The 25996-nt window shown below is 46.9% G+C and overlaps 1 protein-coding gene and 1 long non-coding RNA gene across 2 annotated transcripts; both read left to right on the top strand.

The window, feature by feature from the left end:
* Positions 1-12604: 12604 nt before the first annotated feature.
* LOC141192360 (uncharacterized) lies at positions 12605-15875 on the top strand. Its single transcript, XR_012265874.1, has 3 exons — positions 12605-12694; positions 13466-13545; positions 15743-15875. It is a non-coding gene; the product is annotated as an uncharacterized lncRNA (long non-coding RNA).
* Positions 15876-16178: 303 nt separating this feature from the next.
* Positions 16179-20724, top strand: LOC141192359 (uncharacterized). Its single transcript, XM_073661877.1, has 4 exons — positions 16179-16395; positions 16479-16576; positions 16777-16867; positions 19256-20724. Exons 1-4 carry the CDS (start codon positions 16263-16265, stop codon positions 20275-20277), a joined length of 1344 nt encoding a protein of 447 aa, XP_073517978.1. The 5' UTR covers positions 16179-16262; the 3' UTR covers positions 20278-20724.
* The last annotated feature ends 5272 nt before the right edge of the window (positions 20725-25996 follow it).

Genomic DNA, 25996 nt, shown 5'->3' with positions numbered 1-25996 from the left:
CTGCAGCAGGCAAGGGATCACCCAGATCTAATAATTAATGGATCCAAAATCTCAATCTTTCCAGATTACTCTATAGAAGTACAGAAACAAAGAGCCAGATTACTTGATATCAAAAAACATCTGAGAGATTTGCATGTTCTATAGTCAATGATATTCCCTGCCAAATTAAGGGTGGTAGCCGGAGGTTCTGTGCGCTTTATTCAAGATTCAAAAGAAGTCCTTCACTGGCTGGATATGAATGAGAGGCAAATACACCGGGATCAAATTCGGGATGTTACAAGTTGAAGATCCTGTGGTACAAATCCCAATTCTTCAGAAACACAGTGATCCGCGAGTGTATGGGAAGAAGTGTGTCCCTGCTTGTTGGACAGTTCTTTACAAATGTTGTTTTCCTCAGGTTCTATTATGATTATGTGGCACCCCAGGGGTCTGGTTTCCACGGTAACAGCAATGTTATGTCTGAGAGCAGGTGGGAGGTCTCTTGGTCAGGGATCCTATGCATGCCACACCTCCTGCCCAGTCCTGGGAGGGGAAGAACTTCCCCTATATAAACCTAGGGCTGAGGCAGGGTTAGTGAGTAGAGAAGAAGTAGAGACAGAGAAGAGAAGCAGATATAGGAAAAGAACATCAGGAGCTCTGTGGGAGCAGTGCTATAAGGAGTCAGGGGCTGGCAGCTGCAGAGCTCGCCCTGACTGAGAAGCTATCACCGGACCCGGAGTCCGAGGCTGTGGGGACTAATCTTTACCCAGCAGCAGAAACCGCCCGGCAGGGGATTTCAGGTCCTCTGGCCAAGAAACCCGAAGGCACGGTCACACGCGTGGGACCAGCACCGCCGTCGTGGAGCGGACGCCACTAGAAGGCCCCGAGTCACCGGCCATACGGGTGAGCACCACACGGTACACTCAGGGACGTGGGCTACTTATACCCGCCTCTAGCAAGGTAGCCAGAAGAGTACAGTCGGTTTGGGAGGCCTACAACTCCGCCTGGCCAGGGGAGATCCCATCTGCTCAAGGACTGACCAGGCCCCATTCGCTAGCCAGTACTCCGGGAGGGTCTGTCTTTGTCACCAGTAAAGACCCTGAACTACACCGTACCGTCTCCGAGTGGTTCCTGCTACCCCCATCATCCACGTCGGCTGCCCTGAGGCCATACCACTCCCGTTGGGGGTTATACCATCTCCGCTGCACAACTGTGTCACCGGCCTCAGCGGTCTGCCCTGCAGCGGCGGCTCCATAGCTGCATTCAACGGGTGGCATAGTCGTCCAATATCTACTGCTACGTACACCGCCACTCAGTCTGACTCCCTGGGCACGGACCGGGTCACCGCCACAAGGACTACCACCCCTGATAGATCCGGCTCCGGGTAACCCCTGCGTGCGCAACGCTACACCAGAAAGCAGGCCCAGGGGCGCGTCAGTTTTTGGCGTAGTCGGCAGGATTTCGTGCCCGCAACCACCGGGTACTGCGTGCCTGAAAAAGACTGTTCAAACTTACCAGTGGTGAAGATTCCCGCCATCCGTGGAGGTTTCCCGCCATCCGGCGCCATCTTCTACCTTCTTCTCGCCATCCGCGAAGTTTTCCCGCCATCCGGCGCCATCTTCTGCCTTCTTCCCGCCATCTGTGGAGTTTTCGCGCCGTTGGACGCCATCTTGAAGACGCCGCGCGGGAAGAAGAGGGGCGTGGACTCCGAAAGCGCGCGAGAACTGAAGCCCCGCCTCACGTCCGGACATTGCGTAAGGTCCTGGAAGGAGCCCAGCAGACGCCGACGTCACAGGAGCGCGACGGAAGGTCCTCAACCCTGACGATCCACTGCGGAGCCGCGGCCTACGGAAGAGGATCATGGCAAGGTAGGCCACGGTCCACTAGGGGGGAGGAAGATGTCGGATACGGAGGAGAGCTTCACTGCCTCAACCCCCGCCAGCGCCACCGCTGCTGCAGTCATGCCTTTCACCATGCCCTATATCCCGGGAGCGGCCTGGCTACCCCAGTACTCAGGGGAGTCACATACCCTGCATGACTTTAGAGATACGCTGGATAGCCTCTTCCAGGTGTATCCCCTCACAGAAGAGCAAAAAGTGAGCATCCTGGTGGCCCAATTAACCGGGGCAGCCCAAAGGGAGGTAAAGTCCTGGCCACCTGGGGGAAGGACTGTTACAGGGATACTAACCCGGCTGAGGGACACCTTTGATACCCGCACCTCAGCCGAGATCAAGCTTAGATTCTACGGGTGCAAGCAGCGAGCACATGAGAGTATAAGGGACTATGCCCTGAACCTACAAGAGGCCCTGAGAGCCATTAAGCAGACCGACCCTGACGGCGTGGGAGACGAGGACAGGCTGTTGACTGAACAATTTATAGAGGGTTTATATTGCAATGACCACCGAACCCAGTTGCGGGCAATGGCCTTACAGGACCCTCATCTGGGATTTGCACAGTTCAAGGACAGAGCCATCCGGGTGCTCCGAGAACCGGCACCAGGTGGCGTTGTGACCCACAGACGCCCCACTACCACTTACCACCAGGAGGCGGCGCCCTTGTCGGCAGGGCCTGTGGGAGCTGATGCGCAGGCTTTGAACAATGACCCGGCTCCAGACCTGCACCATCAGGTCCAAGAGCTAGCTAAAAGCGTTGCCGCGCTAACCCGAACTGTGCAGTCTTTACAGGTTTCCACTCCAGGGAAGATCGAGCTGGCATTCGGACCGGAGGACATCCCGTGGCGTCGACCAAGGAGGACCCCACCGGCCAGAGGAAGACCCAGCGACCGATACAACGAGGACGGACAACCCATCTGCCGCCGCTGCAATCAACCCGGACATATGGCAAGGTACTGTCCTTTAAACTGGCACAACCTGGGGTAGAGGGCCAAACCCCAGGAAAAAGATCATCAGGCCCATCGAACTGGCGCGACAAGTATGTGGGAGGACGTCCAGTCTTGCCTGTGGTACTGGATGGCATCCCTATGAGTGCCCTACTGGACACCGGGTCACAGGTTACCACTATCCCGTACGTGCTCTTCAAGCAGTACTGGAATGACTCGGATATCACCCGCTACCCTGACGACGATTTGAGTATCATCGCCAGCAATGGTCAGCCCGTGCCACAGATTGGATTTAAAGAGGTGACCATTAAAATCGGTAGAGTTGAACTGGCGGCACAGGGACTGATCATTGTAGACATTGACAAGCACGAGAGTCACCCAAAGATAACTCTAGGAACTAATGTAATTGAAAATTGTCTTGCAGAGGTGATTTTCCTTTTACAGCAGGTTGCCAAGAACGCCAGCTCCGGCCAGCAGCGAGTGCTCCAGAAAGAGATCCGGGCACTGATGCGACGGCAACAGATAGAACTCTCCGGTGGTGAGATTGGTAGCGTAAGAATGTGTGACCCTTTCCCTATTGCCATGCCCCCAAAAAGTGAAATGATGATTTGGTGCCGGGCAGCTATTGGTCTGAGAGGTAGAGATTACCAGGCAATGGTAGAACCAGTTTACTCAGACAGTAGGCCCACCATTTTGACAGCACGGGGGGTGGTCAATGTACGCCATGGAAGGGTGCCCGTTCGCATAATAAATATCGGGAAGAGGGAAGTGTACCTGCCCCGGTATGCCACGCTAGCCAAATTGTATACCATCAATCAAAATTCCATACAGTCCGTAGAACCCTTGCCTCCATCTTCCCCGGAGGAAAGTAACGGCTCTAAGGAAACAATGGAGGACTGGTGTCAGCAACTACATTTGGGTACTGACTCCACTCCCTCACACCAGAGACAGGGAGTCTATCGGGTGGTTCAAGAGTACGAGAGAGTGTTTAGTAAACACCCGTTAGACTTCGGGCGAGTCAAGGGGGTAGAACACCACATCCCCACGGGAGACCATCTTCCCATAAAAGAGAGGTATCGACCCGTACCCCCTGCACACTACCAACATGCCAAGGGGATGCTTAGGGACATGAAGGAGGCTGGGGTGATCAGGGATAGCTGTAGCCCCTGGGCAGCTCCACTAGTCTTAGTCAAAAAGAAAGACAACACCATGAGGATGTGTGTAGATTACCGGAAAATCAACCGTATCACACACAAGGATGCGTACCCCTTACCAAGGATAGAGGAGTCTTTGGCTGCTTTAAGATCTGCTAACTTCTTCTCTACCTTGGATCTCACTAGCGGGTACTGGCAGGTTCCTGTAGCAGAGGCGGACCGGGAGAAGACCGCATTCACCACCCCGATGGGACTTAGCGAGTTTACCTGCATGCCGTTCGGACTCTGTAACGCACCAGGAACCTTTCAACGATTAATGGAGTGCTGTCTGGGCCACAGAAACTTCGAGACGGTCCTGTTGTACCTGGACGATGTCATCGTATATTCCAAGACTTATGAGGACCACCTGAAACACCTGGCGGAAGTGTTCGAAGCTCTGGCAAATTACGGCCTAAAGGTAAAACCCTCCAAGTGTCACCTCCTAAAACCAAAGGTGCAGTACCTGGGACACGTGGTGAGCGCTGACGGAGTGGCTCCCGACCCTGATAAGATCACCGCAATTAAGGAATGGCCAAGTCCCTCCAGTGTAAAGGAAGTGCGGCAGTTCCTAGGGTTGGTAGGCTACTACCGCAGATTCATTCCCGGTTTCACCAAAAAGGCAGCTCCTATGCAGGACCTCCTGATAGGCCAGTCCCGGAAGGCCAAGAACCAGAAGCCGCCCTTCAGATGGGAGAAGTTAGAAGAAGAGTCCTTCCGCCAGCTGAAGATGGCCCTCACGGGGGATGAAATCCTGGCATACCCTGATTACAGCCAGCCCTTTATCCTCTACACCGACGCCAGTAACATTGGGCTAGGAGCCGTACTGTCCCAGACCCAGCAGGGGAAAGAACGGGTAATTGCTTACGCCAGCCGAAAACTGAGACCCACCGAAAGAAACCCTGAGAATTACAGCTCATTCAAGCTGGAGTTCCTGGCAGTGGTGTGGGCAGTCACCGAACGCTTTAAGCACTACCTCGCCTCTTCCCGGTTCACCGTGTACACGGATAACAACCCGTTGACGCATCTGGACACGGCAAGGCTCGGTGCCCTGGAGCAGAGATGGATGGCTCGCCTGTCCAACTATGAGTTCACAATCAAATACCGGGCAGGACGCTCCAATACCAACGCGGACGCCCTGTCTAGGATGCCAAACCTACCAGACGAGGGTGAGGATTCAGAAGATTTGGAAGAGGTCGAACTCCCTGCGTTCCACCGTCATGGGACTGTCCAGTATTCCCACCGTGTAAGGGGTAAGCAAGCCGCTACGTTCAACCCCTTACCTCACTACAACTGGGCGGAAACGCAAGACAGTGACCCTGCCGTCCGGCTGGTGAAGGAGATGCTGACTCAGCCAGAAGCTCGCCTTGACCCGGACGCTCCGGAGGAGACCAAGCAACTGTGGGCTGAGAGGAGTCGACTGTTCCTTTACAAGGGGAAGTTGTGCCGCAGAATGGTTAACTCCCGGACGCATGAACTGGTCTGGCAAGTAGTGGTGCCAAGAAGGGACGCAGCTATGGTGATGGAGGCATACCACGACGGGGCTGGGCACTTCGGATGGAAGAAGCTGGAGTTCCTGCTGCGCGGGCGGTTCCATTGGGTAGGCATGAGAGGAACCATCGAGAGGTGGTGCAGAGACTGTGGCCCATGCAACCTAAGAAGGAAGGACCGTGCCAGCCAGAAGACCCCCCTTCAGTCCATCGTCACCCGGCAGCCGTTGGAACTGGTGGCCTTGGATCATGTAAAACTGACCCCAATCAGAAGTGGCTACGTCTACGCATTAACCATCGTGGATCACTACTCCCGGTTCTTGGTTGTCGTCCCCGTCAAGGACTTAACGGCTCAAACAGCAGCTAGAGCCTTCCAGCAGCACTTCTGCCGTCCACACGGCTACCCAGAGCAGGTGCTGACGGACCAGGGACCTGCCTTTGAAGCGGAGGTCTTCCAAGAGTTCTGTACTCTGTATGGCTGCCGGAAGATCAGGACGACACCCTATCATCCGCAAACTAATGGACTTTGTGAGAAAATGAACCAGGTGGTGATAGATCTTCTAAAAACATTGCCCCTGGAAGAACGCAGTCTGTGGCCTGAGAAGCTGCCCGACCTGGTGGACCTATACAACTACATCCCTGTAGGTTCCACCAACTGTACCCCGGCTTACCTAATGAGGGCAAGGCCTGGTAAGCTACCTGTTGACCTGGAGATGGGAGTCCTGACACCCGAGGACACTTCACCGGAAGCAGACTGGGACACAGAGAGGCAGCAGCAGTACCGGAAAGTACAGGAGAGCGTGGAGCGAAGTCTCTGTCTGGCTAGGGAAAGACAAGAGAAAACTTACAACCAGTATGCTCCCGCTGTTCCCCTGGTACCCGGAGAGCAGGTCTTGAAGAGGAAGAGACGGCTCCACAAGTTGGACGACCAGTGGGAGAAGGACCCGTACACCGTACTGCCCTCAAGCCACGACAACCCAAAGGTTTGTACCATCAGTAAAGACGGAGGGGAAACCACAGCTATTGTATCCCAGGATCACCTGAAGAAGTGTCCCGAACAGCTACGGAACCCAGAAGGGGAACAAGAAGACCCTCGACCCGTAGAGGAAAGGGAAGATATGGTTAGTACTGTGCTCGGAGACTTCCCTCAGTCCTGGACTCAAGTCAATGGTGCAGTTGTGGTACCCGTCCTCACGTTCCTCCAACCAGCATCCCAAGTGCCTACGGAGCAACAGGTAGAGCTGGGAGAGCAGCCGGTCCAGGAGGAAAGAGACTCCACACAAGCAGAACAGGAGGATCAACCCTCTGCTTATAGTGAGCCTGCCGTACCCCTAGTGAGCCAAAGAGCCCGTAGACAGCTGCCCAGTTTACCCTTGACAGCTCCTACACCCTGTAGTTCAGGGCCAGACAGTCAGCTCCGTAGGTCCACTAGGGCCACTAGAGGCCAGTTACCCGCACGTTGGAGGATTTGAAGTGTTTAAATTGTTTTATTTGTGGTCACCTGTCTGTTACTTGTAAATAATTATGTGTTTCTAGTTATTTTTAGGAGTCCTTGGTGGATTTACCGGGAATCCTTGTACAATTGGTTGGAGCGTAACCTAGGAATGGACTAAAGACTGTTAAGGACTCGGGGCAGGACAGACCCCTACCTGGTTACGTCTCCCTGTTTGGTGAAATGGACACCTTGCTTTTCTTCAAAACTGCACCCGGTTGCGGACACGCCGTAACCATCTTTATGTGTTTTTCTTATTGTATTATTATTGTTTATACCTTGTTATGTTTTTCTAAAAATATGTTTAGTCCCGGAGTACTAAATTTCACTAGGGGGGAATGTGGCACCCCAGGGGTCTGGTTTCCACGGTAACAGCAATGTTATGTCTGAGAGCAGGTGGGAGGTCTCTTGGTCAGGGATCCTATGCATGCCACACCTCCTGCCCAGTCCTGGGAGGGGAAGAACTTCCCCTATATAAACCTAGGGCTGAGGCAGGGTTAGTGAGTAGAGAAGAAGTAGAGACAGAGAAGAGAAGCAGATATAGGAAAAGAACATCAGGAGCTCTGTGGGAGCAGTGCTATAAGGAGTCAGGGGCTGGCAGCTGCAGAGCTCGCCCTGACTGAGAAGCTATCACCGGACCCGGAGTCCGAGGCTGTGGGGACTAATCTTTACCCAGCAGCAGAAACCGCCCGGCAGGGGATTTCAGGTCCTCTGGCCAAGAAACCCGAAGGCACGGTCACACGCGTGGGACCAGCACCGCTGTCGTGGAGCGGACGCCACTAGAAGGCCCCGAGTCACCGGCCATACGGGTGAGCACCACACGGTACACTCAGGGACGTGGGCTACTTATACCCGCCTCTAGCAAGGTAGCCAGAAGAGTACAGTCGGTTTGGGAGGCCTACAACTCCGCCTGGCCAGGGGAGATCCCATCTGCTCAAGGACTGACCAGGCCCCATTCGCTAGCCAGTACTCCGGGAGGGTCTGTCTTTGTCACCAGTAAAGACCCTGAACTACACCGTACCGTCTCCGAGTGGTTCCTGCTACCCCCATCATCCACGTCGGCTGCCCTGAGGCCATACCCCTCCCGTTGGGGGTTATACCATCTCCGCTGCACAACTGTGTCACCGGCCTCAGCGGTCTGCCCTGCAGCGGCGGCTCCATAGCTGCATTCAACGGGTGGCGTAGTCGTCCAATATCTACTGCTACGTACACCGCCACTCAGTCTGACTCCCTGGGCATGGACCGGGTCACCGCCACAAGGACTACCACCCCTGATAGATCCGGCTCCGGGTAACCCCTGCGTGCGCAACGCTACACCAGAAAGCAGGCCCAGGGGCGCGTCAATTATATCGCTGTTTTATGTCTAAGTGGGGTTGAATCATCCTCCAAGGAGACTTAAGTTGTAGGTGGGATTCTCCCATACATTCAACAGTGACTGAGCCTCCGTTTATCTATTTGATTATATATGGCGGGGTCCGTGGCAATAGCGGGAATGTAAGGGGTCTTTCTTCTAGTTTTAAAAGACAGGTGATCTTTCAGTATCTTCAGATGGAAAAACTTGCTCTGATTTTCCTGCAAGAAGCACATCTTACCTCTTCAAAAACTTCACCTACTAAACGAGAAGTGGTTACAGGCGACTATCACTTCACGCGCTCTCCATACTCTCGGGGAGTCAGTATATTAGTACACCCTAGTGCACAATGTGAGGGTCTTATAGTGATAAATAGATACAGAGGGTCAGTACGGATGTTTGTTCTGTAAGTTATTACTAAGTCTCTATTACTAATCTCTATCTACATACCACCACCATATTCCAGTAGAATCATACACAAAATTCTCTCTATTATTGATGGTTTCTCGCACACCCCCCTATATTATAATAGGGGACATTAATAATATACCGGACTCTCTCTGGGATAGAGGGAGACATGAAGCTAAGAGGGTAAAAGGCAATTGTATCCCTTTTGGTCACTTACTTAAGGAGACAGCTGTAATTGATCTTTGGAGAGCCGGTCACCATAATGTATACCAATACTCCTGCTTCTCGTCCACATTCTCCTCTTTGTGGAGAATGGATTTGTCTCTTGGAAATGAACGGATGCAGGGTCTTATATCTGACATCAGCTCCTGCCCAGAGCGCTATCATATCATTCTCCCTAAACTTAATCTCCCAATGCAGTACAGACCCACAGGGAAATTAACCCCTTTTGGTTGCAAGTTATAGACCTTAAGGGGAAAATTGATGGGAAACTAAAGGAGAATCTTGTGATTAATAAAAATACAACTTCTATTTTCTATGTATGGGAAGCCATGAAGGCCGACCTTAGAGGAATATTTATAACAGAAATCTCAGCAGCTGAATCCCGGACTAAGCAGCAGGATCCATTGGTGTTTCAGGAATTGGGAGATGCAGAGAGTGCGATGATTACAGATCCAACGCCGGCTGCGCAAAACAGGCTGAAAGCAGCTCAGGACCTGCTGAATCAGGGAACATTGCAGCTGCAGGAAGGAAGAAGATGTTTCACAAGATGCAATATTGTGAAGAGGGGGATAAAGCAGGTCACGTATATCTGTGATCAGGCAATAGCGTAATCAGTTTGTAAACGTAGCAAACAGAAAAGGTACTTTCCCAGATGAATATAATATAGGTTTATACAAAGGATATAAATTAGAAGATAACATTTAATTTAATTCATTAAAATATCAGAATTAAAATAGAGACACAAACAAGATATATATATAGATATATATAGATATATATAGATATAAACCACAGGTGGGCAGGTGTGAATGTCACAGCACAGAGAGGTATTACATATACATTAACAAATCTCAAGCAATGCCTCTGAACACAATGGGTAGATATACCGATCCAAACAACATGTCCCACATGCCATCATATACGTGAGAAAAAAGGAACGGTCTCCCCCAATTCTAGTAGTTAATTCTCAGGCATCAGATCCTTTTCAGATCCACATGAATGGGAGCAAAGACAAATGCCTAACCATCATCCTGTTAAGGAAACAGGTAAGGGTGTCCTTATTTTCATGAAACTTTTCTTCCCTGTGTGGGATTCACCAGGGAATTAAACCATTCAGTTATGTAGGTCTTCAAGTCTCCTGTGTAATAGTGACCTGTTCCCCGGTCCCCCTTAAATAATTCAAAAGTACCAAGCAAAACCCTTCATTTCTGAACACCACAACGTCATTTCCTCTTATTGGAACGCATTATTCTGCAACGTGATATCGCAACGCGTCATTTCCGGTGCATCAATGTTCTGCATACTGCCGGAACGCATGACTCAAAATAACAGCACGCACACGAGCAAGTCCTTCTACAAAAAAAAGTTCTTCATATTCCAAACGACAGACACATGTGGCTTTATAGATGACCCCTTTACTTCTGCAATTTATGAATGATCTGATGACATATTTTTCTCCCGGGGCTTTGTTATAGAAGGACTTGCCTACATTAATGGCCTTACACGCCCCACACCCACATCCTTTATTCTTTCCAAATCTACCAATAACTTGCTTGAGGTAGATAGCAGCAAGGTGAGAACAATAATAAAACATAACTTTTGATTAAAGTGTATAAAAACGACTACAGTAGTATAAAAATAAGAACACCTCTGTTTCTCATAAATATAGATTTAAATGAACAGAGCGCTATAGTGGTGGACAATATATCTGTAAATGGAGATAGACCTGGAAGAAAAGCGTCATACAAATGCCTGAAAATGACAGTGGTCACATATAATGCATATGAAGTATAGGAGGAAATGTCAATGTTAAATACTAATTACGGATATTCATTTTATTCTGAATTCTGTATCATACATTCCATAAGATTGCATCAGCCATCGTGCTAGGGTTTCTAGATGACATGCGCTATTTGTGTATTTTTAGTTCACTACCATATACAGAAGAACAGGTGTTATGGGGGGGCCTATAAAAGCCCATGTTAGAGACAGGGGGGTGCTGGCCATTCCACAGGACACTGAACGAGGGTCTGTGTGTGAAACAGCTGCTGATGTAGGTCCAACGGACACATGGTGTCATCCTGACACACGCGCTGGACACAGACAGACGCAATCTAACATCCAGGATCCCAGGGAATGATGGGTGAATCTCAACTATTAAGCTAATTATGGACAAATGGACAATCACTCTGTAACCATTTAACTATTATATATAATTACTGCAATCATTCTTTTTAATGGACAATCCAAGAATAAATCTACATTTTTTTCATAAGCATATAGTCTTTGATTAATCACATCTGATAAGAAGTCCTCGATAGGAAAAAATACAGAAAGAAGTATTTTTTTACAGTCAACAAATCAGGATGGAAAATAAAATTGGAAATTTCTCACCCAAAACTCAGATCCACTGAGTGAATAGGAAGTTCCTCCTCATCCAAGGCAAACAAAGGACAGAATCCTCCTCAGGTCTGGGAAGGGTAGAGACCGGAGCAATTAGCTCTATTCTGCCATATAGGTCAGTACCGTAACCCTACATGCCCCATGACTCCTGCCCTTAGAAGAGCAGTCCACAGCTTTCCTCGAGTGTCCACGGCTTTCATGAAAGGTCCACGGCTTTGCTGGAGCATCCACAACTTTCCTGAAGGGAAATGCGGCTCGGCTCCGTACACCTCGTACACACGCGGCTCGGCTCCGTACACCTCGTACACACGCGGCTCGGCTCCGTACACCTCGTACACACGCGGCTCGGCTCCGTACGTCTCGTACACTCGCGGCTCCGCTCCGTACGCCTCGTACACACGTGGCTCGGCTCCGTACGTCTCGTACACTCGCGGCTCCGCTCCGTACGCCTCATACACGCGCGGCTCCGCTCCGTACGCCTCGTACATGCGCGGCTCCGCTCCGTGCGCCTCGTACACGCTCGGCTCCGCACCGTGCGCCTCGTACACGCGCGGCTCCGCTCCGTGCGCCTCGTACACGCGCGGCTCCGCACGCCTCGTACACGCGCGGCTCCGCTCCGCACGCCTCGTACACTCGCGGCTCCGCTCCGCACGCCTCGTACACGCGCGGCTCCGCTCCGTACCCCTCGTACACACGCGGCTCTGCTCCGTACACCTCGTACACACGCGGCTCTGCTCCGTACACCTCGTACACACGCGGCTCCGCTCCGTACGCCTCGTACACACGCGGCTCCGCTCCGTACACCTCGTACACACGCGGCTCCGCTCTGTACACCTCGTACACACGCGGCTCTGCTCCGTACACCTCGTACACACGGCTCCGCTCCGTACACCTCGTACACACACGGCTCCGCTCCGTACACCTCGTACACACGCGGCTCTGCTCCGTACACCTCGTACACATGCGGCTCCGCTCCGTACACCTCGTACACACGCTGCTCCGCTCCGTACACCTCGTACACACGCGGCTCTGCTCCGTACACCTCGTACACACGCGGCTCTGCTCCGTACACCTCGTACACACACGGCTCTGCTACATCCACACTGTAAACCCCTCCTGACCCCACACATAAACTTCAGCTCATCCAGCACCATGACAACCAGCACAGCAGAGTCCTGCATCCACTGAGGCCCCTGATCATGTGACCCCTGACTCCTCCCCTCCTGTGACCTCATCACAGCTCCTGTGCGCACAGAGCAGCCATATATGTGGTGGCGGCTCTGCAGGTGGAGGTATGTGGTGGCGGCTCTGCAGGTGGAGGTATGTGGAGATCCCCCATTACTGGAGCATTAATACTAGATATATATTGCACAGGGGATATCGCAGCCGATTCCCTCTGGAATAATCCTGGAATCGCAGCATTAGATGATTATTTCTCTGCAGTTTCTATAGGACATAATACATTACACTCCCTTTGGTTGGGTCATTATCGGGGCGCCTTTCTTTATAGTGAGTCTATACGGTGACATCCAGGAGGCTCCACACAATTCAGGAACCCCAATGGGCACATTACGGCTCGTTCACCATCCATGACTGAATCAGTGGACATGTATGTGGTCTCTGGACCGGGACGTCTCTTCTGTATTTGTAGGTTTATGGAGCTGACACTATAGTTTTATAGGATTGCGCGTTCACAAAGCCACTGATGGTTGTTAAAATTGTTACAAATATCAGGGAATACTTGATTAATAACCTCCAGTACTGAGGACGTCATTTTGTAAAAGTCTTCCGGGAAGGAGATTAAGCCGGTAGTGGAATCTGTAGGGAACCTGTCGTTCCTGAGGCATAGTACGTGGGGTGTAAACTGGTTCGCAATAGAATTTCCCATCAAGTGAACCCGTATATTAGTAGTCAGAGTAGCTCCTGAATATGTCTCCATCCTGAAAAGGGTCACCTTGCCATGGTGGGATGGCTGTTATGCTTTTTTGATCAAAAACTGTGTTCACTAAGAACCCTATGTTATTTAAATGCACTTTTGCTTTTTTACTTATTTAGTTACAGCAGGGTTTATGATCACTTTGTTTCTTGTAGGTTTTGCATATGTCTCCATAGATGAGAAGATATTAAACAGGCATTCAGCTCGTCTGCTGGCGTTGCTCCCTTAAGAACAGGTAACGTTTGGCAGAAGTCACCTGTAAAAAAAGTACAATTTCCCCCATTAAGCAATTGGATCCCTGCAGATCTTTCAAGGTGCGATCGAGGGCCTCGACAGCTTTCTTGTGCGCCATGGTGGATTCATCACAGACAATTAATTTGCAAGTCTGTAATTCTTTAGCTTTCTCTGAGCCCTTAGTGTAATTACAGGCTAGAGTTTCCAACAGCACTAGATTCAAGGGCAATCCTAGTACTGAATGAGCCGTGCGCCCTCCATCTTTAAGAGTGGTCGCAATCCCAGATGAGGCATCGGCCAGAGCAATGTTATTGCTTGAGCGAATTTTTGTGAGCAGCAAATTAATTAAGAATATTTTACCGCTACCTCCTGGTCCATCAAGGAAAAACAGTCTCCCATTTCCACTTGAAATCTGATCTGTAATTGCCAAATACGCCGATCTTTGGTCATCAACCAAATGAGGCTTATTCAATGTGACAAATTCTTTCAACCTTTCCAAATCATAGCTTTTGTTTTGCAGAATATCACAGCCCATAACATCAAAGGCTGGTCGAACTGGTGCTCGTAAACCAAATTCTATTAGAGTTTTACTATTGATACACTTGCACCTTTCTTCTAGCGTCAAGAGAACTTTGGTGAATATGTCGGCAGTGAAATTTAAGCCTAAATCCGGATTAACTCTCCTGTGCACTCTAAGAATATCTTCGCTAAGATATTCTTTGTATTTTTCCCAAAGAGCGCGGGGGTTAGAAGGTGCACAGGTTGTAATTATTATAGCGAACAGGTTTCAAAGTTGTGGTGGAAAGTGAGTGACGGACATTTTCTGCAATGTCATGTCCCAGTGTTGATAATCTTCGATCAGACCACGCTTTTGGAATGCCTCCCTGTAAGATTGAGACAGCTCACCACCAACTGTTTTTAAATCTGTGAAAGATGTAGGCCCACGGACAGTGTGATGCAATAAACGTAGGTAGTAACACTCTGCATTGTTTGGATGAAGTGTGTACACGCGTCCAAGAGCATCACTGGAACCTCCGTCCCATCCTTGGACCCTTGCACCTTGTTTCCTTTTGCAAAATACTTTTCTCAACTTATTCCATGTATAATATTTTTGGAACGTCTGAATATAATAAAGTCCTCGCAAATGGATCTACTTGACTCAGGAGGAAGAAAGCTGTTAATGTTGTATTAGGTTGAGCCGCTCTTTCTTCTAAATTGTTGGTAGTGAAATAAACTCGTTGCCCATTTTCAAGATGGACGCTGAGATGAACTACAGTCATATGTCTTTCATGGATGGGAAAATTGAGTAATTGCCACATGAATTCGTTACTACTTATACACCTCCCCATTTTTGATTGTGTTGCGGAAACACTGCCATATCACTGTCTTTGTTAGCTGATTTGCAAGTACATTTGACTCCACAGAATTACAATATTTCACGTTAATGTGCGCGTCAAACATTTTTCAAAATTAGGTACAACCCATCGATTATTTCATTATCTTTGTGCTGATTAACCCTTTTAAATCTGATTGTTGCAGTATATCCTCGCTGTTCAGGTTTCCATCTTCTGTAAAGAGCAACTCTTTAATCGCTGTCGCTCTAATTCTTTAAGATCCTTTGGGCTAAAACTGTAGTTTTGCATTTAACACACAGACACCCATTTTCTCCTTTATTTCTATACAGTCTAAATTCAGAGGGCCAAATCTCATGAATGGGGTAAATTTCGTGTTTTAATGTTTTCAGTATTTTTAGTCTGGTGATAAAGACGGGCCGTGCAAAATTTCACTCAAACCTTGTGAAAAATGTGTTTTTTTTTCCAACCGGTTCCACACACAGATTTACTGCTTTATATATATGGATGTAAAGAGGAAAACTAAATACCATAAAATTATAAATCTCCTCATATGTTTCCACTTATTGTGTCCAGTACTTGTATTATTATTATATCAGTAAATGATTCCAGAATTAGTGTTATGGAAGATGAGTCTATGAGAAGAGTCTTCAGCTGAAGACTCCGAGGAAGAAACTGCTTGTTGTCTGTGGCCTAAAATATATAGGTTTTATTACTAGATGTAAAGAAGAAAACTAGATACTGTAAAATAATGTATCTCCTCATATGTTTCCCCTTATTATCTCCAGTAATTGTATTATTACACAGGATTTTTATGATGTTATTACGGCTCATCTTCTCATTCAGGTCTCTATAACATCAACTCCTCTAAGATTACCCATTTTTACCCAAATTTACCCATCAAAGATGGATATGGACGGAGACAAGATGGCGGAGAGGATATTATACCTCACCCTAGAGATCCTCTTCCGGCTTACTGGAGAGGTGAGAGATTCTGATGACGTCACATTACATCATTCTTATCTATGGGAATAACAGGTGGACAGAACTGGAGAGGTGAGGACCCTGGAAATGTCTGTAGTGAGATTTATTAATGTGTCTCTCCATGGCCAGGATTACACAGTAGTGAAGAAGACCTCTAGTGAGCGCTGTCAGGACCCTGTGTCTGAGGGATGGGAAAGACCCCTGAGCCCAATCACAGGACCTCCATCTCACCCCCTAATGCATGAGAACATCAATGACCAGAAGATCCTAGAACTCACCTACAAGATGATTGAGCTGCTGACTGGAGAGGTGACACTGCTGGGAATGCTGGGACATTATACAGTAAAGCTATGAAGGGATCGGGGGATGACTGTATCATTGTATGTGTCAGGTTCCTATAAGGTGTCAGGATGTCGCCGTCTATTTCTCCATGGAGGAGTGGGAGTATTTAGAAGGACACAAAGATCTGTACAGGGACTTCATGATGGAGGTTCCCCAGCCCCTCACATCACCAGGTAATAGACAGGACTAAATACACATGGCCTATAATTATCTGTATGTAAAGAATGAATTCAGTCCCTGTATGTGTTTCCTCCAGATCTATCCAGTAAGAGGACAACACCAGAGAGATGTCCCCGTCCTCTTCTTCCACAAGACTGTAAACAAGAAGACCCCAATGTTCCTCAGGATCATCAGGTAGATGGAGAGAAGGTGCCATGAGATCTCCCCTATGATGTGTAGACGGCTGTGAAGTTCTGGTGTTCAGTCTTGTTTTATCCACCATTATTATGTTTTATATTTGTGTTATGAGAACAGTGGAGATGGCAGGATTAGAGCTGATCATAGATGGGACTTCTCCATCAGTCTGTGACTTTTATAATATTTATTTGTTTCAGGGTGAAGATCTGACCCATATTAATACTACAGAGACATATGTGAGGGGTGATGAGCGATGTAAAGAGGAGATTCCTACATATGACCACCCAGGTGAGTAGTAACCACTAAATGCAGAGAAGTCATAGATTCTTCTAAGTCACCGGCTGTGGCTGCTTTATCGGTGGTGTAGTCCGGCCGTATCACAATCGTGTGATCACCATTTTGCTGCTAGAGCATAACTTTCTTCACTAGTTACTCATTTATTACTGATGAAGACTGTCGAGTTTGATCATTTCAGTAGATGTGTTATTGTCTATACTCACAGTTTTTTACTACAGTAGTTACTCTGATTTAACCTCTTCCTGCTGCCAATTTTGTGTTCCTAATCAGGGCCCATTTTTCAAATCTGACGTGTGTCACTTTATGTGGTGATAACTTTGGAATTCTTCACAAAGGATAATGGGAAACAAATGGATCTTACAAATTATTTTCCAACTTCTCTTGAATCTGACAATCCCCTATATACGGTTGTACACTACTGTCTGGGTACATGGCAGGTTAAGAAGGGAAGGAGCGACATTTAGCTATGTGAATGCAGATCTTGCTGGGATAGTGTGCAGACACAATGTATTGGGGACACTGCTCGTTGTCACCTGGCAGCTCAAAACATGGCCAACACGAACAGGCTTGGCGCTATCTACTCCATTTTCCAGATCCCAGGGATTGCTTGGCTCATCATTCTTTAACCCCTCTACATGGATCTGGACTTACACAGAGACCCCTAGGCTTGGGACATGGTGTTACCTGATGTTCTGTAGTGTGAGATGGGAAGAAGAATAGTCAGGTAGCGGGGTCAGAACCAAGAGGACAGAGAAAATACAAAATCAGAAGACATAAAAGTAGTCAGTAAACGGGCCGAGGTCACAACAGAAACGAATCCACAAGCCGGGAGCTGAGCACAGAGGACTGAACCAGAGGAGAACAAGGCAGTATCTGGCAGCTGCCGGCAATATGCTTTCAGCTTTAGTAGGGTGCGGTGCTTCCCAGTTGGCTAAAGCAGGGAGCAGATTACTCCAGCTGGACAGCACACACACCCATACTGCCAGACTGGATGATACTACAGGTCCCAGCAACCCTAATCTTAGTGGCTGGACACAGCCTGCGCCGCCCAGAGCTTCTGGTTCTGACGTCTCCTCCATCACCAGCGCTGCCTGCAGGATGAATAAGGCGGCTCCTGGTGAGAGAAGCAGATGTCGCAGGAGCAGATCCCAGAGGAGATGGGATCCACCATTTACAGAAGCCCTAATGTGACCAAATTGCAGAAAACCAGAGCAATAGAAATCCCCATAAAGTGACTCCATTTTGGAAATTATAACCCTCAGTGAATAATCTATAGGAGTAGTGACTATTTTGACTCCACAGTCACTTTCCGGAAATTAGCACGCAGTGGATGATGGAGAGTGAAAATTACAAATATATAATTTCATTACCCAACACATAGTGTCCAGATTGTGCTCCAGGAGACACACACCATAAATTAAGTGGGTTCTTCTCACTATAGTATTGTCAAATACATGGAGGCTAAATGCGGTTTGGGCACACTGCAAGGCTCAGAAGCGAGGGGGAGATTTGACTTTGGGAGAGTGGATATTGCTGGATTGGTTTATGGAAGCCATGTTGCTTTTCAAAAGCCTTTGAGCCACTAATAATGTGGAAACCTCTGGTTTTCCATTGACAGATGATGGACCTGAGTGGGGACTTGTTTTTTGTGAGATGAGTAGAAGTTTTTATTGATATTATTTTCGCCTACATAACATTGTTTGGCTGCTTTTTATTCCATATTTGGGAGGCAGAATTAACAAACAGTTGAACACCACGCTCCACTGGTTCATCCTATGAGGTTTTCTATTAGACTGTGAACTGTTATTGTCTTGGTGAATAATGACGGCTAACATAGGGCAAAATGAAAAAAAACACAGAAAAAGATACAGCCTTACCAACGCAAATCATATAACAAATGCACTAGCAGGATGCCGCAGACCCCCATGATAAAGGTGGGGGCAGCACAGGTGCAAAATACTGATGGAGCAACCACTCACAATCCTACCAATTCATGGAGGGGGTGGTTGCCTAGTATTAAAGATGCACACAGATGAAGCTTGCATAGGACGCCAGTCACACAGGTAGGTGTGAGGCACAGTGTCTGGCTTAGGATAGTGATGATGCCCATACTATTACATCAGGAAGGCTGCCCAGCACTATATAAGTGCACCCCACATGGACAGACCCCCCAGTACACCCAACCAACACTAAAATGCTAATGCATTTCTTATCTGATTTGGTGTTGGTAAGGCTGATTTTTTCTGTGATGTTTTCTTGGTAAATAATGATACTTTTACATAAAGTACATTTTTATGGAGAGTTTAAGTAGAAATGTTCAACAATATAAATTTTAATGATATGTTATTCATAAATAATAATTGATTTTCTTCTTGGCAGATGACTGTACCAGGAGATCAGAGGGACAGCTGACATCTTCAATTTTTAAATCAGATGATCTTGAGATCCCACAGGATACAAATGAAGTGAATGCCATTACTCCAGATATACCATCATCCCTTCACAGCAAAGATCTGTCATCTGATCATTTGAAACAGGTCCTGTCTTCTGATTCATTACCGAATACTAAGGAAAATCAAAGTCACAAAATAAGCATTAAAAAACAAAGTGCTCCTCAAGCAAAGAAGCCATTTTCATGTTCAGAATATGGAAATAGTTTTCCCCTTCAAAAGTCTTTTCTTAAACATCAAAGCATTGACACAACAGAGAATGTATATTTTTGTTTCAAGTGTGGGAAATGTTTTAACCAGAAATCAAATCTTGTTAATCACCAGAGAAGTCACACAGAGGAGAAGCCATTTTCTTGTTCAGAATGTGGAAAATGTTTTACATTGAAATCAAGTTTTATCAGACATCAGATAACTCACACAGGGGAGAAGCCTTTTTCATGTTCAGAATGTGGGAAATGTTTTAACCAGAAATCAGATTTGGTTAAGCACCAGAGAACTCACACAGGGGAGAAGCCTTTTTCATGTTCAGAATGTGGAAAATGTTTTAGCCATAGATCAGATTTGGTTATACACCAGAGAACTCACACAGGGGAAAAGCCTTTTTCCTGTTCAGAATGCGGAAAATGTTTTATCCAGAAATCAGCTTTGGTTATACACCAGAGAACTCACACAGGGGAGAAGCCTTTTTCCTGTTCAGAATGTGGGAAAAGTTTTAGCCAGAAATCAGCTTTGATTAAGCACCAGAGAACCCACACAGGGGAGAAGCCTTTCTCCTGTTCAGAATGTGGGAAATGTTTTAACGATAATTCAGATTTTATTAAGCACCAGAGAACTCACACAAGGGAGAAGCCTTTTTCCTGTTCAGAATGTGGGAAATGTTTTGTGAAGAAACCATCACTTCTTAGTCACCAGAGAACTCACACAGACGAGAAGCCATTTTCATGTTGTTAATGTGGGAAATGTTTTACATGGAAATCAACTCTTAATAAACTTCAGAGAAGTCACACTGGGGAGAAACCTTTTTCATTTTTAACCGAAAATTGTATCTTCATAAAGGGGTTTTCCGCTACTAGGACAACTCCTTCTCATTCCTCATGTTTGGCCTTGTTAAAATAAAAACACTCATACGCACCTCCCGTTCTGGTGCCGTTCCATTGGTGTCACAACTCAAGTTCCCGGGGCTCACACAAGATTGTTACATCACACAAGATTGTTACATCACACAATCCTGCTCACAATCAATGCCGCCTTCGGATGTATTGAACATCAACAGGAAGGACATGGCCTGGACATAACACTGAGAGAACGCACACACTGAGAGCACTCTCTTCAGACTGTGCTCCTGGGGGAATTATAAGCAATTTACAGCCTCAAACATGACGTCCGATATGAGAAAGAAAGAAGAGATCAGAGATTAATCTGAGGTCCTCCACCTCCGTCAGGATGTCTGGTATGCAGTGTTTCTTATGGAAGGTCTTATCTTCCTGCTCTTGAGCCATTACTGCCTCATCTTAGCATGGAAAAAAAGCAGTCTTAACTCTCATGATGCCAGACAGCTCAAGCCTATAAATCCTGCGTCAACTTCTCTCTTAATGTAGGCCTCACAAGAAAACCGCACCACAAATCTCCCTGTACTCTCACAGAAACACATACTGAGCAGCGCTTGCTTCACAAGGAAATTTACTCCCCAGCCACAGGGGATTCTGATATGGGGAACGCCATAATTGATTTGTATTTCATATTTTGTGTCTATCCCTACTAAACAAGAGATAGAGCAATATATACAAAGACTGGAGACCACATACAAAACTGAAATATGTCCTCTCGCTTCTATCCTGTCACATCTTACTGACAAGGTACAGAGATTAGAGGATAATGTCGTCCAAGTTGTGGACCATCAAAATGCTCGTAAACAAACACTGGATAGTCACAGCCAGCAAATAATAATCAGTCTGTTTAATATGGTTGATGACCAAGAAAATCACAATAATATCCGGATAAGGAGTATACCTGAAAATCTCAATACACAAGCGATCATGCCAACACTATGGACATTATTCCATAATATCCTTGGTGACCCTATTGATAAGGAGGTGGAGATTAACAGGGCGCACCGTACATTAGGCAATCATGGCCCAAATCCTGAGCGTCCAAGGGACATTCTCTGTCACATACATTTTTTTTCAATGTAAAAGAGGCCATTGTGAGGAAAGCAAAGGAGTTGGGTCCTGGTGATTTCAATGGAAAACGCATATAATTTCTCATAGATCTATCCTGAATGACACTTGCTAAAGAAGGGTATTGAAACCACTTCTTGATGCTCTCTGAGAAAATGGCCTGATGTACCCCTGTGGTACCTTTCCAGCTGCAGGTCCGGAAAAATGGAACATTGTATACTTTGAAAGACCAAAGCGACATGAGACCATTCTGTGATGTCCTGGTCATTCCCAGAATCCATATATCTGACTGGCCACCTGCTCCACCATTGCCACTGAGAGTTCCAGCACGTCACAGAAGGTGGTCAATGGATCAGGAACTTGATGGTGATGCACCTAGACGGGAAAGGAACCTGCCAATCATATGAGCTCCTGAAATGATTCTGATCTTCCCTGATGAGAGACAGTTTGCAGATGCTTACTTATTTCTTTAAGCATATAATAAGATATATCTAAATAGAGTTGTAGGTGCCACTCTTCAGAATGTCTCAGTTTATGTCTTAGAACGGCATATAAGTTGAGTTCACATTATATTTCTGTAATATCAAGCTGTATTACTTTGCTTGCTATATATTCCATGGTTCCCACTAATAGGAACCCTAGGACTGAAGGTTTGACGTACACCTGTAAAGACAACCCCCAGTCCGGGGACTTGCATTGGGATCTGCTTGTTTTGCAATTTCCTACTGTTTTGATCTATTCATAATCTATACTTCTTAGACACTGAGAGGTAGATGTTACTATCTTCCGTCTATACTTCCTCTTTGCTTTTAATATTTCTCTCTTCCATTCCCCCTTTTTTCATATAATATGGCACAACTCAAAACTTGTTCATTGAATGTCAGATGACTTAATGTTCCAGAGAAAAGAGCTCAAGTGTTATATGCATAAACAACACGTACATTTTCTTTCTTCCGGAGACCCACTGTAGAGGCGATCATATACCTCAATTTACTAACAGATATTGTTCTAGAAAATATTAGGAATTTCTCTCTCCCTCTGAAATCCCTCTCACCCCCCCTCCCCTATCTCAGTCGCAGTAAGAAGAGCTAACACTCTAAGAAGTGGCTCCTATGCAAATAGCAGGAGCCACTAACTCAGTTATACCGGCTAGTTATCATACCAAATGGACAGTCCTGGGTGATGAATAGACACTTTTGAGCAGATGAGCCAGAGATTGAAAGGGACAGGACTCATCTCGTTAGGCTTCAAAGAAATCTATCACACAGTACAATAGCCGAATCATCCTCATTTGCAAACTCCTTTTGCTCATCAGACTCATAGACACCGAAATGAAATATGGAATATCGGAAGTTCTATAATTGTGATGGGACACATATTTTTAATGGTGGGGTTAGCTAAGGAACAATATGCATATTTTACTTATTGGTGAGCTGTGATGCAAGAGGGCAAAGATAACCAACAGCAGTTATGTCATGTCTAGTCTCTAAAGAAAGGTAAAATTGCAATAAAAATATGGTATCACTTGCTAACTTCTGCGATCAACCAGCGAGAAGTTATCGCAGAAATAAAGAGATTTTAATAAAACCATGAAGGGTGGAGACCAGCCCAAGTGAGGTCATCACGGGGGGAGTATGTGGGCATGGCCCCCCTTCGGCATAAAAGATCCAGCTGAAGATGGGTCTATAATCATGCCGAGAGATACATATTGTGTAAGCACGGGTCCTGTTCCATAATGGTCCATTGGAGCACCTCCCCTCCAGCTAAACTGAATCATCTCTGCGATCTGTCTAGTAAGTTTATTCTTTTAATCCCTTTTATTTTGGTGTAACTGTATATGTATTGTCCCCCTTTGTAAAATCTTTTGTTTATTTTTCATAAATACTACCTCCCTTTGGATTAAATAAAAAATTGAATAGTTCCGTTTCTTGTGCTCTGTAATCGATTTTCCCCCAAAGCCATATACCCTACCAGAAAGCAGGCATCCGATCAGGCCTGTATTGTATTTTAAAACTGATCGGTGTTGGCAGCGAATAATCTTTCTTGGGTTATCGTGAGACTATCAGTGATAGTACAGACTTTCCATGCTTTGGAATTCGGAGGTGTGTACGCTCACTGCTAGCTTGCCGATGACTATTTGGTGAGAACAGCCTGTTAGCCTCCTGTATTGATCGTCAGCCAATCGTGCAATTGTCCGGACGATAGGGGGCAGCAGAGAGCTGTTCGCTCCAGAGATCACAGTGAGTGGTCTCTGTGAGTAATCGGGATCGTGACTGTGTGGGCAAATCCCTGACAAACTGGTGGCAGCGATGGGATATTGTATGATCACGCCATTGTCGTCCCTGAAAGATATTATTCATCTTGGCATCACAGTACAAATGCGGTTTCAAAGTCGAAGGTGCCGAGTTAAGGCCGCTACAGATCACTGCCGCATACTATTGTAGGCACACTGTCTGACACGGAAGGGAGGTATGTGTTTGTTAGCATCTCAATCTATTCCAAAATTTTGACTTTGGCAAACTTTTATCTCCCTAATTGTGACCAAATTAAGACATGCCGTCATTACTTAAACAAGCTAAAACATTTTGCGGAGGACCTTATCATCATTGGAGGGGACTTTAATTTTGTCTTGGATCCTTCTTTAGACGCTTCCCGGGGCCGGAGTCACCAATCTAAAACACAATCAAAAGCTTTGCTAAACGTCCTCCAGTCTTTCCAATTGGTCGATGTATGGAGGATACTACATCCAGACGTAAAGGATTATACGTATTATTCACCTTTACACAATACCTACAGCTGTAGAGACTTTTCCGTAATTAGTCATCACTTGCTTACATGGCAATCTACATCTCAGGTAGGAACTGCTATATGGTCAGATCATGCTCCTGTATATTGTATTCTGAGTATACTTGACTCCACCAAGGCTTCAGCTGTTGGAACTTAAATGATAATCTCCTTGGTAAATATGAGCATGATGAAAAAGCCTTACCATTTTAATGGGAAACACTCAAATACGTTCTCAGGGAATAATAAAACTTGGATCCAGGCTAAAAAGAGAGAGCAGCTAAAGTCTCCCATTTGCTTGAGCGGATTGATCTCCTTGACAAACGACATAAATGATCTGCTTCCCTCCAGGTATACGCAGACCTGCGTAACGCTAGAAAGGAGTTAAGATAATTTCATGGATGGGGTATTTGCAAATATTGTGGAATTTTAGGTCACCTACTTATGGATGGAACCAAGTAAAAACTTCCATTCTCAGTACTAGATATGGGGCCTCCTTGAGAAAAAGACTTAAAATGTCCTACACTGAAGTTAATATGTAAGGTATGGGATAGTGGTAAAATGCTGGGGATTGGAAAGTACACAAACTATACTTCTTCATGGGACACCGATAACTTACCAGACCTACATAAACCAAAAAAATGTTAGTGAGTGGGAGGGTAGGGGTATATGTTTGGTATCAGAACTCTTGAATTATTCAAGAGCTTTGAACAAATAAAGGCAGATTTTAATCTTCCGCATAGGGTGTTTTATCAATATCTGCAAATATGTCATGCGTATAGCACACAACTAGAATAAACGCCATACTGATTAATAGAGATCCGACAATAGATATCATTGCTAGAATGGTGGATATGTAGCACCCCGAGGGCTCGGCTGCTACAGGGGTATTGCACCTCGAACCAGAGGTGTGATATTTCACTCCCGGGTAAGGATGGATTCTGGACTAGGGCTCGGTAGGCTGCATGCATCACACACACCCCATTTCCGAGGGACAGCTCAACGGTGCTCCCACTAGACAGAAGTGCAGGCACGACAGCATCTGTCCCTGGCTGGAGTGGGGCGGGGGGTGGAATACCCAGTGGTGTAGGAGCAGATAGGGGTGGGTCTCTGGGCATAGGTAGGAGCCCATTGGTTGCTAGTCACCTGGGCTCGGGTGTCAGAAGGAGGTATATAAGGTGGGCACCATCTTAGGACAGTGTTCAGTTCAGTCCAGTCCAGTTCAGTCAGGAGGAGAAGAGGAGAGGAGCTCAGCCAGAGAGGGCTGACAGAGAGCTGTGGCTCAGTCTGGGCCCAGCTCCAGAGGCAGGCCTGGAGTAGAGGCCAGAAACAGCAGAAAGAGAGAGGAGAAGGAACAGAAAGGAAAGTAAGAAAGGAACTGGAACAGAAAGGAAGCAAGGAACACAGAGAAAGGCCCAGAGACACGAGTGAAAAGGGAACCCTAAGAACCCACGAGATAACGGGTGAAGGGTTGGCAGAGCAGGGTACCGGAACGCAAATTGGTGGAGGCAACTAATCCTCAGCCAAAACCGGAGGTTGTGACCACATCTTGGTGCGACCCCTCACTACATCCACCAGGAAGGCATACCATATAGGGTCAGGGACGCAGAGATCAGCGTGCCCAGAGAAGGCCCGAGGGAGCTGGACAAAGGTGGGTCACTGGTGGGGACGGCCAGAGAAAGGAAGAGAAGGGAGTTCTGTGCCACACT

The sequence above is a fragment of the Phyllobates terribilis genome, unplaced genomic scaffold (genome assembly GCF_046119375.1).
Source record: "Phyllobates terribilis strain yellow unplaced genomic scaffold, ASM4611937v1 Scaffold_60__1_contigs__length_8166268, whole genome shotgun sequence".
In the NCBI taxonomy this organism is placed as follows: domain Eukaryota; kingdom Metazoa; phylum Chordata; class Amphibia; order Anura; family Dendrobatidae; genus Phyllobates; species Phyllobates terribilis.
The sequence above is the reverse complement of the archived record's forward strand: the minus strand, read 5'-3'. Positions and strand labels throughout refer to the sequence as shown.